The sequence below is a fragment of the Photinus pyralis genome, unplaced genomic scaffold (genome assembly GCF_008802855.1).
Source record: "Photinus pyralis isolate 1611_PpyrPB1 unplaced genomic scaffold, Ppyr1.3 Ppyr1.4_LG5, whole genome shotgun sequence".
NCBI classification, from domain to species: Eukaryota; Metazoa; Arthropoda; class Insecta; order Coleoptera; family Lampyridae; genus Photinus; species Photinus pyralis.
This window is the reverse complement of record NW_022170596.1, coordinates 14,328,847-14,343,577: the sequence shown is the minus strand read 5'-3', so window position 1 is coordinate 14,343,577 and position 14,731 is coordinate 14,328,847. Positions and strand designations below refer to the sequence as shown.

Sequence of the window (14,731 nt, the reverse complement as noted above, 5' to 3'; positions counted from 1 at the left end):
GATGTTAGTAGTGGCTTGACGCTAAAGTCGAAGTTTACCTCGTATGTTTTGGTAGGCTCCCACTACGGCGTCTTGCAAGTCAGGAGGGTGTCGCGGTGACACCGCTGCCCATTGCAGAGTACTCGACGTTACCACTTGAATCAGATTAGGCGCCAATATTAGCACCGGTGGTTCACAGTTGACAATTTGTAGCGAGAGAAATGTTAGGACGAAAAATACCCCCGTAGATTTGCCCATGTTCTGAAAAAGAGAACGGGTTTAGTAATCACAAGCGTGAGAGATGCCGATTTAATTGCTCTCGTACAAATAATTACGTAGAAGTTGACCCTCCGTGGCTTTAACGGCGTCAATCCGATAAACAAAGCTTCACAGAGTTTAATACGGTCGATCACATGACAATGCTCCGTCCCTTTTAATTAACGGCGTTTCAAATTAAATTAGATGCTCGTACACCAATTCGGAAGTTGTAAACGTACGGCACAATTTTTGATTGCATAATTAACCAGTTTTTTGTAATAACGTCTAGAAATGGTCGTTAACTAACCCATATTTGAATTGCCCGCTCGTGATGTCATACTTACACAACCAGTTTGGAAAACTACCTTCGTTCTAGGCGCGCGGAACAAATAAAATTTATGACATGTGGAACTTGTAAAAGACACTTTATGGAAATTGAATGAGCGAATCTGGAATAGGTCGCTTTTGATGACCATGGCAAAATTGAATGGACACACGTCGTGCCATAGTGAACCAAAGGAACGAAATGGTAGTGGAGATTTATGAACCAAACAGGTTTTTTAAACCGAAAATTGCGTAGAGGTCAATGCATCTTGACACGAACTCGGAAATTCATCCAAACGCAAATTGTAAAGATCAGTTTCCTAACAAACCTCACCTTCAAACTTTGAATGAGTTGCAAAAAATGTTGCGAAACAGCTTTCGCGCTTATTTTAGGCATTTGGCGTAGACACTTTCAATTTTAACAATTTCGTTCGCCGTCAAACGAAATTAATTAAATCCTTAATTAAAATTCCCGTTAACATGTAATTATTTCGCAGACGATCAAACGATAATGAAAACTTCGCATATGTGCGCATCTTGAATGAAATTTTTAACCTCGCTTTAGATTTAGGGGCGCTCCAATTTTCGCCAAATTACCTTTTTTCGCGCTCTTCTATTCCCCCGAGTAATGAAGCAAGGAGTTTTACTCGAGATGTAAAAGTTTTACATTTGCCAACCTCTTGTCGGTGTCATGTCATGAAACCTCGTTTAAAAAAAAGTTTATCCTTTTTAGTACTTAACGCGGATTTTGATGTTAGCGTTCACCGACACAAAATGTCAGTCAAAATTAATGCGCTTTTCAACATTGCCACTTTGCAAAAAATTACATCACGCTTATTTTAACGAAGTTGTCATCAGCTGAAATAGCTTTTAAGGTAATGTGCAATCGGCGATAGTTACGAGAGTTTTGAAATAAAGGCCTAGTCACTAGTGCAATAAAACATAACTGCGCTTTATTATTATGATGGAGTAACAAGGCCAATTACATCAACCTACCAACAACATTTCATTTTAAAATTTGCTTGGTCCAATTTCCAAATTCCTCGACCAAGATTTGATTTAATGTTGTAGTTGTGGATTATTCTAACATAGGAATGTCAGTAATCTGGAATAAATGTTGTGCTCAAGTCACGCCACTGAAATCGACCTGCTTCAAATTTGAGGAAGCTTGAGTTTTGAAAAATAAGACAAGCACGTAATGGAATTGGAAGAGACGAAGCAACCCCTTCCCTCCTTATGCTGACAGCTCGTGACGAAGGTTTCGATCACCTAAAAAAGTTGTTCAACTTGAACGACCATTGTCATTCCTGAAAAAATCTCTGTGTCATTACTATATGCGTGGCAACAATCTTATTCACTTCAATCAATTTTTTTGCTATAATTTATTCGAAGCTATTTTTTTCTCCTATAATTAAATAGACCAGATCGGTTTGGTTTATGGAATAAAATATGCTAATTAAAACAATTAATTGGTCCCTGCATTCAATCCATGGTACCCACCCGTTCTGGTCCCAACGAAAATAAATTCAGTGCCGTAGAACCTTTCTTTTTAATAACCATGAGTCACAACAGAAGCTATGATTAGTATTTTAGCGCTATTATATTTGTCTTTCTTCTCTGCGGGCAAAGGAAGTCGGAGGCGATCCAAATTCTAAGAAATAGTTTGATGTATTTAACTGTACTATACTCTGTTTTTTAACTAGGAAGACGGATTTAAAAACCTGATTTACACTGAAAATGTCACTAGAATCTAGTAACAAAAATAATAGAGTCATTTTATGCAGACATGTATTGTGGGTTGCGTGATGTGTTTTTCTTTCACATTTGGATAAATTTCATTATTTATGCTTTTGGGTTATTATTTGATACGAACTTCTTTATATTATGCATACATCATACTTTTAAAAGCAAATTATAAAAAATAGGTACATTTTTTGGCCTTTGAAACATTATTTTGAATTGTAGTTTTAAATGTTTTATCAGTTGTAATACTACACAATCCACATTACAATTTACAACAAATGTTAAGTTATTGAACAAATTCAGAACAATGGAATTATATACTCATATTATTAAACAGCATTATACATAAAGCAGTTACTGCTTTATGTATAAGCGATTTAGTCACTATTTTCCGAAAGTTCACTAAAACTGTCGCACTGTCCTCCGATCGGAGTGAAATAATTAATGGTTCTATAAGTGTATCCATTAGGCCATCCAATCTACACATCTTATTTTCTTCCTTAATAATGTGTTGAACACAATTCCGCCAATCGTCAGAGCTCACATTTGCAACAGCCTTGTGACCACCGGGACGTTTCGAAGGGGTAACAATGTCAGTACTTCGATATTCTTTAATTATCCAGGATACTGTAGATCGTGCAACTCCTAAAATGTGTCATACTTTAACAACCAAATATATACCTACATCATTATTTACGTTACCTGTGGTAGAAGCAATCTTCAACACAAGCGTAGCAAAATTCATATCCGGAATATCAGACAACATTTGTTTATAATAAACTGCTTTTCGAAGACTGATAAAATGACCCAAATTTAAGCGACTACGTTTTTTCAAAGGAGACAAGCTTGCTTTACTGGTACTTGGAGTTGAATCCATCACTAATACCAGTACACTTAGGACGCGAAATATCAACTTTAGTTCTTAAAAGAACTGTTTTTTTCTGTTAAAATTTATGCAAATGGACTCAGAACACACAAAAACTCAAAAATAAGTACAACAGTTACGGACGAGAATCACGATTAAATTTGACAGTTAAATCATGTCAATAGCAACTTTACCTGGCTGTAAAACGGGCGCAGCGGGAGCCAATAGAAACTAAGATTTTTTGCGGGAACTTTTAAATCCGTCTTCCTAGTTAAAAAACAGAGTATAGCTCGAATGTTGCTCGATCCTAAAGTTTGCTGTGGGGGGTCCAAAAGATCTTTTGTTATCGGGTCAAAATGATCTTTTCGTTTTGAAGGTCAAACGACACACAGGTTTTGTGATGCACTGATAACTGATACCTACAGTAAGTATATCGGAATGAAAATAATTGAAAAATCTTGGTTATTTGAACTATTTTAGCTATGTTACATGTAACATTATTAAATTCTCTACACAATTTTGGTACTGTAACCGTCTTTCTAACTCGACAACTAAGAAAGTTAGCAGTAGTTTGTACACTTAATTTAAAACAGACCGTATTGTCATGTTTATTTTTTTTTTATTTTGCCTTTATTTTTGAGTGGGCGGAGCTTCAGCCAAGGCTGCTCTACCAACCCAACCCACTATACATTTACAAATATCCATGCCCTAACCCGGATTCGAACCAGAGACCCTTAGCACCACAGTCCAGCTTTAACTGAACTGCGCCACACGAACCGGTTTTGTTGTGATTACTTGATATTCAATGCTGGTTCAATAATTATTTAATTGTTCTTTGTTTAATCATATTTCTTTAATCATGTAAAGATCTAGTATGCCAACCATTAAAAAAAAAAAGAAATTTGACATTCATGTCTCAGAAACCGCCATCTTGAATTTCATTTTGACACCATCTTTGAAAACAATTGTATCATGATTACACGAACGAAAGATCTAAACTGGAAAAAATAGCTGATAAGCTTTTTTTAAATATTTAATTATCCTGATACTTAGTTCTTTTCCAGTCAGCAAAGCAAAAAGGTTGTTCTACTGGCATAGAATCGTCCAAAAGTGCGTCTCTTCGTCGTCTATACAAGTATACTGGTATATGTTCTTACGTGGTATTGGCAATGTACTTCTCACATATTATATTCCTCATATAAATTATTCTTCGGCAATAATTGCACTAGGATTACACGAACCAAACAATCTAAACGGAAATCCACTTTATATTCCCCTAATCATGTTTAATTCTTCATGTTTTAGTTTAATGTTTAAATTAGCATTTTATTGACGGCAACATTGAGAAATGTATTCTTACGTGTTCTACTGATCATATTTAGCCAACAACAAAGTCCTTTTCGACCATCCTCCGCAGATTTAGAAAAACCGACGGAGTGGGCTTAGAATCGAGCTAGTACATTCTTCCCATTGGCAATTTGTTTGTTCTGCAGGCTGTAACTCATAAAATTGTTCTAGGGTTTCAATACATCTTGAAGTTGGAGAAAAAAGTAGGGCGTCTGACTTCCTCTGCTTCCAAAGAAGAACGACAAATCTATACATCTATTCAGTGGATTTAATTTTTTTGAATATCATTTTGAGTCATACAAATTTTGCTTTTCAACGTTGCATTTCTTTATAAGGTCTTGAAGGATTTCTGATTCATTGATCAAATTTATGTTCCTGTTGAGTCGCAAAGTTACTACTGACATAGCATGTCTGGGAACTGGGGTTTCCTTCTCGTTGGAACATTATAGACATGCTCTTAGGTCCGACTCTTACGGACTTTCAACCACTACGACGGCGCGACTCTTTTCTTAACCTTGAATGGAAGGAGAAGGAGTGGTCGTTGAATTATTATTATTTTTGAAATCGGATCATTACTTTTTAAAATATGGGAGTTATATTTTGGAAAAAATTGCTATATCCCGGAAACGGTGAAAGATATGACTGAGAAAGATGCGGACGGAATTAAATAACACATTTTTTTACATTTACCTAAATAAGCGCGTGGATAAACGGGTAGAACGTGAATCCAGCAGTTAATGTCTGTACAGGGTGGTTCAAATTTATAGCTCACCATTGGGATCTCCTTAACGATGAGAGACCCAGTGTAGGTTACATAGAGACAACGTTGACCCATTTTATGACTAAAATAATTTTTCAAAAATCTTTGAAAATAACACCGAAAAAATGTCAAATTTCGTTTTTATTTTCCCTCACTTAAACGGTCGGAAATGAACGGTACCCTTTGCAACTTCTATGGGCACTTTTTTTCCGGAGAATCAATCTGTTATCCGAATTTCCATAACACGCTAGATATAAAAGGTGCAGCCGTGCAGCCTACTACTTTCTTATTTCTATGGCGCCACATTGGATTTTTACGGGATGAGGTAGAGAACAAAAAGAGGAAAATAAAATAAAAAATAATGTAATTCCGCAAGATCTAGTTACCCGTGGATGTTTTGTTGAGAAATTACTGTAAAACATTTGATTTTGAAATTTTCTGTTATTTTTCTTTTTTGTCCTCTATCTCATTCTGTAAAAATCCAATATAGCTAACGAGAAGAGGCAAACACTGTATCTCTCACCGGTACGGAGATCCCAATAGTGAGCCACAAATTTGAAACACTCTGTATTTTGCTTTCTGTATACATACTTTTCATTTAAACAAACCTAACAAAGCTATATCACAATGTGACCAGCAGACACACAAATATATCTTTGTATCCACCCCAAACTGCTTTCTAGTAGGTAGATCTGAAATCGGAGAGTTCAAACCTCTGAGAGATGCACGAATTCCCGCCAGATTACTATAATTACTAAAATAAGCCAAATTACGGAATTCTTAAGTTGGAGGTGCCCTCCTTCACAAATATCCCCCCAGGAAAAGATATCCGAATTCAACCCTGTTATTCAGATGCAAATTATAGGTATCGCTTTTGTTATAATATAAACCGACAACCACTTTGTTTTACTAAACCGTTAAGTGCTAAAACGTTACTAAATTATATGGTGGCCATTTACGTAATTTTGATTGTAGTTTTAACCCCGAACCTCTTTAGTAGGAGTACACAATACAATTTTCAATTTATGACATTTTACTTTCGTCGTCGAAATGTCAATGGTCAATCACCTCATAAAAACTGCACTCGAGCGCATTTTCAAACGGGCACTCAACTTTTTCCGTCAAATTTGATAGTACAACTTCACGTACTAAACGTTAATCAGCGAAGAAACTGCTTTTGTTTAGTGTTAAAGTACAGGTACTGAGGTACTTGACCTAAATATTGTCAAAGAAGTGAACAAAACAAGAAATACCACAAGTGTAAAGCTCGCGCTGCACTTACGAGGTCAAATTACAAGACATTTTTTTCAACCGTTATAAACGTCTCTTGTTATTATAATTTAAAGATTTTATTACTAGAACAATCTCAATTCTAAATTTAATCGAACTTACTGATTGAGTTAATGATTTATAAACAAGCCAGTGACATTTTGATTTGCGGTTATTATCTGTTATTAATTTTCAACTGGTAGAGGTGTGTAGTCGGCCGTTCATGCGACGCGGACATGTGATATCTTTTAAAGAATCAAATTCATTAAACCTTAATCTCATTAACAACAAAGTAGAGCTTATTGCACGGACGTCTGCTGAAGGTCCGAATGGTAGTATGGCTGAGTTTCCATGACAACTCCCCAACTTTACAATCATAAACATGCTGCCTCAAGGGGCTGCTACCTCCCCCACATCCACATAACTGAATGCCTGTATAGTATTTTGCGATGTTTATACCTTGCGTCGTAATTATTTTATGCACCGTGATACCTCTGCGAACTTTAAAGTTCAATTCGCTGTGACAACTTCAATTGGCTGTGATTTCCGCATAAATTGTCAATTTTACGACCATTACCGTTCAGTAATCATCCTAACCCCGTTCTGGTAAATGACAGTCGTTGTACTCGTACTTGGGGGTTGATACGATTGTTTCTGATTACACGAAACGAGTGGGATCTACGCACATCACAAGCGGGGGAGGACCAACAAAAGGAGTAGGTACTAATCATATAAATCTCAATAACGAACAGAAAACCGGTTGATGCGTTAAATTCAGAAGAGTTTCACATTGTAAATTTTGTGCACGATCAACAAAGAGTCCATTGTTGGGGGTTTTTCAAATGGAAAGTCGTTGCATCTAAATTTCTACTAAAAGAGCCTACACGAATGGAATGCGTGGGAATAAATTAATAGAAGCGAACGAATGCTGGTAGACACTTTTTTTATACCACATAACCAGAGGCTAGTGGTTTCGTTTAAATTAATCTGCCGTAATTAGTCGATTTCCTTTCGCTAAGAGTAAAAGGAAATTCTTATATAACGTTAGCGTGATTACAGAGAGGAAATCAAGACATCCTTTCCTAAAACACCTAATTCGGTAACCCTCACGAGGCTTGAAGGCATTTGCAGCCTGCAATCTCTATAATGGTTAAATTAACAAGATAGGAAGAATCGCGTACGATTTTTCAGTAGGGGAATTTTTGACACATTGGAAAAGGCTACTATTAATCCGGCTCATATTCAATAGCACTGATCCCTGAACTCGTAGAAATCGATTGACGAAGGTTTGATATCGCTGTCTCTTTTCGTTCTCGAGTCAGACGAGAAACAGACGGACGGACAAAACCATTATATAAGGGGAATTTTTATCCCTTAAAAAACCCCACCGTGTCATCCTTCTCCGTACAGATGCATATCGTCTATCGTTATAAAAAAATTATAATACACTTATCGTCTTTGTAATATAGTTTGAAAAATTTGGAATCAAAGATAACGCATTCATAAGAATGGATATTTGATATCTGGGGGTTTTTGAACATGCCTCCTCAAAGTTTTCGATTCTGTAACAATATCGAGGTTTCGATTTGATCTAGTTGCTCGTATGTCTTGTAATTTTCTCCTTAGTGGCAACACTTCTATTCCATGCATGCTGCTAATTTACGAGGACTTTTTTAATGTCGTCGGCGTCTTTGCTATAGCTGTTAAAACGGAATGTCTTCGAGTCTTCAAAAAGGCGACAAGAATTAACATGGCGTACGTCGCGTAAAAGGAATCTTCCAAGCGATTCAAACAACCCCTGATCAAGAGCTAGTTGAATCTTTCGGTCTATCGATCTAATGCACAACCCCAAAATGTCAATGCAGTATTATGTAACGTCAAGTCCACAGGTTTATATATCTACTACTATCTAGCGACCGGAAAATAAACGGAAAAGTAATTTTGGTATCTGGTCAAGAATATACAGGAATAATTGTAAAAATCGATTCTTGAATACGCGGAAATACGGTGTTCTGGTATGCTATGAATTAATCTCAGAAATGTATTTCGGTTAGTAAGCTCTCGTAAAAGGCTCGGGAAAAAGTCTTCTGGTGAAATACAAACTTATGATTTTAAGTGACAAGGGATTTAATTTCCAAGAATCAACAATGATGGCTATTAATTTTTCAGACAAAGAAGAATTGGTTTTACCTCTTTCGGGGGTGGAGTGCTTCACTGAATTGATTCCAGTTTTGTAGGAGGGTCCTAATAGAACATCCAGTTTCAATGCGTCCCAATGGTTTCGACAAATTTCTTTCCTTATCAGTTTCTGTTCTGGCGTAGGGAATCGGAGAATCCATTGAGCATCCACTTTTTCAAGTTCAAATCTTCATCTAATCCTGAATATTGTACTTTTAAACATTGCAACATCATTTGCAAGCAATGAAATTTTCATTGGTCCATCAAACGGCAGTAAATCTCCAAGTCCTATGATTTCCTTATTTCTCATTCACCGGTTTTCCCACTGAACACACGCGCGCTCCTCCCACCAGCCAAGGGACACTATGTCCTACTCATCCATACAGTGCAGCGGCCGATTGCCATGCCACAACGAGGAAAATCGATGTTTAAACCTTATTTTGAATTAATGTCAGTAAAGGGTTCGACGTCGATGGGTGTACTCTTCTCCTCCGCCACGTGATTATTATTTAAAAAAAAAGAATTGTCCCTCACGAATCTGATTATTTCGTCGAGACATTTACGAAATACTACCAAACATCGTGAAACATCACTTTTTCGTTCTTAGTAATGGAAACCTTTGCCCAAGAAAATGTCAATAGAAAGTTATTGTATTTTACTAGACAAAAACCATGAATAAAAATGCATTGGAGGAGGGGGCTACCTTAATAGAGAGGGGGTGTATCTCAAGACTGCTTTTATTATTTTTTAGAATTCTTTTTTTAATAGCCCCCTCCTAGCCACACATATCTGTTGCACAAATATATTTAAAGAAAATATGTACCAGGACTAGGTCAGTTTTCCAAACAGTAGTTCAGAACCGGAGAAATAGGACAAGTAGCACGTATTTTTTAATTTAAAAAAATGGAAAAAGGAAATGAAACACTCGCACAATGAAAAAAAGAACTGCACTAAGTGTGTATAGCGGAGGTGGAGGGTATAGCAATGTTACAGAATGAGCCTGCCGAAACTTGCATGAAAGCGACGGTCAAAAAAATTTCTGAAAGGATACTTGTATGACATAACGGATGAAGTTATAATAGCCTGGGACTGCAAAGGCAGAAGAGGAATCAAAAAACCCAACTCAAAATATACAGGGTGTAACTTAACTACAGTATACTTTCGTTAATACGAACTCAAAAAATTCCAGAGTTCGTGTTTTCGAGTTTGTTCACACCATCGAAAGCATATAAAATTTTTATTTTTGTAATATAACGGGCGATCAAAAATGAGTGGCTTTCGCGATTCCTTTGGAAGTTTAAGTTAAGTACGATTTCCTATGCAAACAAAAATTCCAAAGGTGACTCGACGGCAACTCATTTTTTATCGCTAGTACAGTATGTGCCATTTTGTAAATTATGAACACAAACACGTGCGTGGGCCTCTGCACTTGCTACAAAAATGCCTATTAAGCTACTAAAACGGTTGCACGCTAAGTCTAAACCTGCAAAATGTAGTGTTCACAATTTCACATTACTGAGAGTATACGCTGTTCACACTACAGAGTAGCCAATAGGAATGTTTTGTTGTCCACATTACTGAATGTTCATATATGCGAATGTTCACATAAACGCGAGTCTACTGTATGTCAAAAATATAAAATTAGTTTGTGAAAATTTAAAAAATCCCGGTCTGCTTACGAAAATGAGCAGAATTTTCATAAATACATTGTTTATGTTGTGCACGCTTAATCATCGTGGACTGTGTATATTCAGATATGCTCACGTGTAAAAGTGGGCGCAAATTGACTACATTTAATGCGCTTTTTTAACACGTTCCTACTATAGCAGTCTAGTATTTTTCTTAGGATGTGTTCAGCATGTCGGAATCATTTGAAATCTAAATAATCTTTGGTTTTTGCAGCCGAATTTGTTTTTTAATTTTCAAAAACTGAATTTGATTTTTGGTTTTATGTCCAGAGCGAGGTCCAGAGATGCCCAAATATCGAGCCAGATACTAAATTTTGTTGTGATCGATTTACGGGTGCTCTCATTTAGGAGTAGAAAAATTTTATTTTTCAAAATCTAAAAAGAATACCCAAAAACTTATCCTTCCGATGTATGGTGACTAAAAAGAAAATTAAATGAAACTCCCAACCCAAGGGACTTACAGTTTATCTGAAAAAAAAGCGTTTGTTTTGCCCCTTGCCACCCAATTTTTTTAATACATATATTGAATTCGTATCCCCGTACAGTTTCTGAGGGAAGTTGATGCCGAAGAGATGAATTTAACATGGTCAATAATAACCACGTATGCAGATAGTCTCCCTTGTCATTGGATGGACAGAACAATTTAATTTACTGAACAACAGGGCACGACCTGGGCATATAGGTATTGTACATCTAACATTAGGATAGATTGGAGTGTGAGGGTAGTTAACTCGCTGTGTTTTTTTGTGATGGTCTTCAGAAAATCGAATGAAACACAGAAACGGCAATAAAAGTAATTCCATTTTAATAGGATTTTAGGCATTCTCATATCCTTTGACAATTGAAGCCGATGATTGCAATTTCTACCTCGTTTCCCTTAACATTTCCTCCCAATTTCGCGAGCCTCCGTAGTTTGTTGTTCCAAACTAAACAGCGACAAAAATGTTTATGTCCAAGTACGTTTTCGAAAAAGTGAGCCGCATAAACACGACGTCCTTCAACCTTCTAGCAGTTCAAGGTATCAAAGATCTGTGCAATAAACAATCTTTGATAAGCCGAGTGCGCGTTAATGTCGTTCAATGGGGAAAACTAAATCAATACAGTTACAGCGGGGGAACGACGAAATTGTTTCCTCCGGCGAAGCAAAGAAAATTGTATCTAAACATATACCATAAATCAATCGGGTTTAGTCTGCCGTATATAATTTTATCCCAATCGAATATGGGGGGGAACATCCAAGCGGAAGAAAAAGTGGAGGTTCCATTCAGGTAATAAAGACGAAGTTAAAAGTTTCATTAATTCAAAGAGAACTTTTATTAGATAAGACAAAGGTCACTTTTGATACAAAGGATTACGTGTTACTCTGCCATTTGTATTCCCATGCCAATTATAGAAAAGCTAACTCGTAATGTTTTGTATGGATGTTGTAATGTCGATTTTAAACCTGTTACTCCTAATAACCCACTTGCGATGGTGCGCCGTTTACAAGCTACGTTATGTTATGTGTAAATGCGTACAAGCGCCTCTTACTTATGACGTAATTATCGTAAGCGTATGCAAATTTTATCAAATCCGCAAACGTATTATATGTAATTTTGCAAAAGCTTAAGTGAAGGCTTGTTATAATAAGAGACTTAGTTCTTCACGTCTCACAAGTAATTGGCAATAATTGACAATTTTCGGTCAAGTTAATGCTGTTCACGTACAAGTTTCAGTAACGTGCGGTGGGTGTTTGAATGGTACACAAAGTAATTATCACAATAAATATTTTTGGTATATCAACAATTAAAAGTTTAATTATAAGTGGTTATAAAAAAGGCCTTGGTTTAAATTATTGCTCTAATTTTTATAAATTAATGTGCACAAGCATATTTGTGTTGAGTTTGACGTGCGGGGGAGTTGGAGAACAGTCTTTATTTAATCATCCATTATTGAATGTAGCATTTTCACCCTTTCTGGCGCCAGGAAATACTTTCCCCATACCTAAACGAGCTAAAGACATGCACTGTCGGACATTAATCAATATTAGTAGAGGCCGTTACAGCACTCTGTTAACTGGAATGTTTGAATAATGCGATTGGTTTCCCTTTTGTCGCAAAATGAAGGACGCATAGTTTTATACATTTATTTCATTATGCCAAACCGTTCATCTCCGAACTTATACATTTCAACTGTTTGGAAAACTGTGCTGAAATCTTGTATTATGGCCCCTTTATTCGCCTGAGGCCTATAACTAGTCCTACAGTTTTCCAAATATTTAGTTCATCTTGTTTGCATTCGGTAACTTATAAGATAGCTCTGGCACCTCAACTAAGAAAAATCTCAATGGTGGCAATGTCAACTTTCTTATTTATAGAGATATTTTTTAGAAATTTTAACCACAAATGCTTCTAGTAAAGGCAAACATATCGCATATTTAAAAGATCAGGTGTGCGCATGCGCAGACTGCGCAATGAAACAAATCGTCCGTTCCACGATCTTTCGGAAAGTACTGATTATACTTCATGGAAAATGCGCGAAAACCTCTTTTTCGTTTTTTACCATTACGACCGTTCCCCCCTGCAATAAATTATGTCCTGAGATTTCCCTATCGATCGAAGTGTACCCTCTCTTTAATAATTCCACAAACCATGTCAATGGGTTCCTGAAGGTTACTGATTTGCTCTCAAGGATCTAAATATTGTAATGTCAATTGGTATAGGTGCCGTATAACCTCGGCAGTTGGTGCACCTTTCTTTTTCAAATAAAAAAAAATGGATTCCCAAAAAACATTTTATAGTAGAGCCTATAGAAAATAAAAATAACTTTCCATTGGAATAACTAATTTCTCTTGCAGGTAAATACATTGTGGTGGCGTAATCTTAGAAAAACTTGCCGATTCTACTATTCTACTGGTATTTGGAATTTCCGATGTCGGGACATCCATATGCCTATAAAATTTGTCTGAATACTTCGGCCATCCTATGTTTCCTTTTTATCCTTTCGTGTTTATTTGATTCTGGACAACCGCTAGCAAGTCTAGTGTGGATCGTGCCCAATAAAGTTCTGACTAGGAATATTTAGAAGGAACTTTTTTCCCTAGCACAATATTCGGAAATGATTTCATGTATCCTCATCATTTTCTTTCTTTCAGTGTGAATTATAAAGTGGTTTAAAAAATCGTTGCAAGTAATAGGTACTTAGGTACAATTTGTTGTCAGGAGTCTGTGTCCCTGTCATTGATTTGTTAATCAATTTCAGACATACGCTAGAATACTGCAAACATGTTAGAAGTGTGCGAAATCTATACAAAACTTGTCTGAAATTGGTTCTCAAATCAATGGCACAGGGACACAGACTCATGACTATACTTTAATCATTGAATTTATAAATTCAATGCTTTAATAATACATTCTTGCTTTTATGTTTTGTGTTTACAGATCCCTGTGGTGAACGGAAATGATTTGCCAGTTTATGATTTTTATGTCGAGTGTTCGTTCATTTTATGTTGATCGGTGCGTCGCCAGTAATTTTGTTTTTATTGGTGGTCATTCACATTTAGAGAGCAGAGTGTATTATTACGCACTTATATGAAGGGTATAAATTAAATCGATTTCTTCAACCTCATAATCGTCGGGTATTGGGTGTGATTATTTAATTAATTCATGAGGAGTAGAGGATCAAACCTCGCGAATAAGTTTTTTCTGCGATTTTCTGGAAATTCAATCATAAAACAAAAAGACGGTCACAAATTTGTCATTTTCCCCCGCGACTTCCTACGCACTGACAGATATGTGCTAACGGAAATTCTACGTACAGAATGTAAAAAAACATGTCGGCACTGTACCACGAAAGTGACTTGGTGCATGTATCGATGGTACGCGAAATAGCAGAGTGCGATATCAACGAAAAAAGAGGTTGTTTTAAATGATCTAAAATCCGATCGCGCCTAATTGTGAATCTAAACCATCCGGACATTCCCAAATTTCCCCTAGCTACACTTTCGAAACATTTTCTGTAATTTTTTCCATATCTTCCTAACATTCATTGTTAACGTTTTCTAATATTTTTTTTATTTTCTTGCAGACTAGACTTGTAGATTTTTGAGGTACATATTTCCAAAATTTTGTAGCTGGTTTCAATCGAATTGGAAACGAACATACCCTTGCTGCTCATAACACAGAAACAAGAATTTGAAAAAATTTCAAAAAGTAGGGAAGATGCGCTACAAATTGTCGATTCGTTATTTTCATGTTGAAAAATCCCCAGATAAACCGAGATCAGAATTTTTGTCATCCCATACAAGGATAGAAATTTTTGAAATATTTTTTCAAAAAACAG

At 36.3% G+C, this 14,731-nt stretch overlaps 2 protein-coding genes across 2 annotated transcripts in view; one reads left to right on the top strand and one right to left on the bottom strand.

Annotated features, from left to right (window-relative positions):
* Positions 1 to 14,731, top strand: part of LOC116172077 (mitoguardin) — a 98,960-nt gene that overhangs the window by 48,178 nt on the left and 36,051 nt on the right. The gene's annotated exons all lie outside the window — the stretch shown is intronic.
* Positions 1 to 14,731, bottom strand: part of LOC116172078 (protein unzipped) — a 45,368-nt gene that overhangs the window by 2,091 nt on the left and 28,546 nt on the right. Inside the window, exon 2 of the mRNA XM_031489194.1 lies at positions 39 to 240. Coding sequence (XP_031345054.1) covers positions 39 to 237 — 199 coding nt within the window. The 5' untranslated portion in view covers positions 238 to 240. The remainder of the gene's footprint in view (positions 1 to 38; positions 241 to 14,731) is intronic.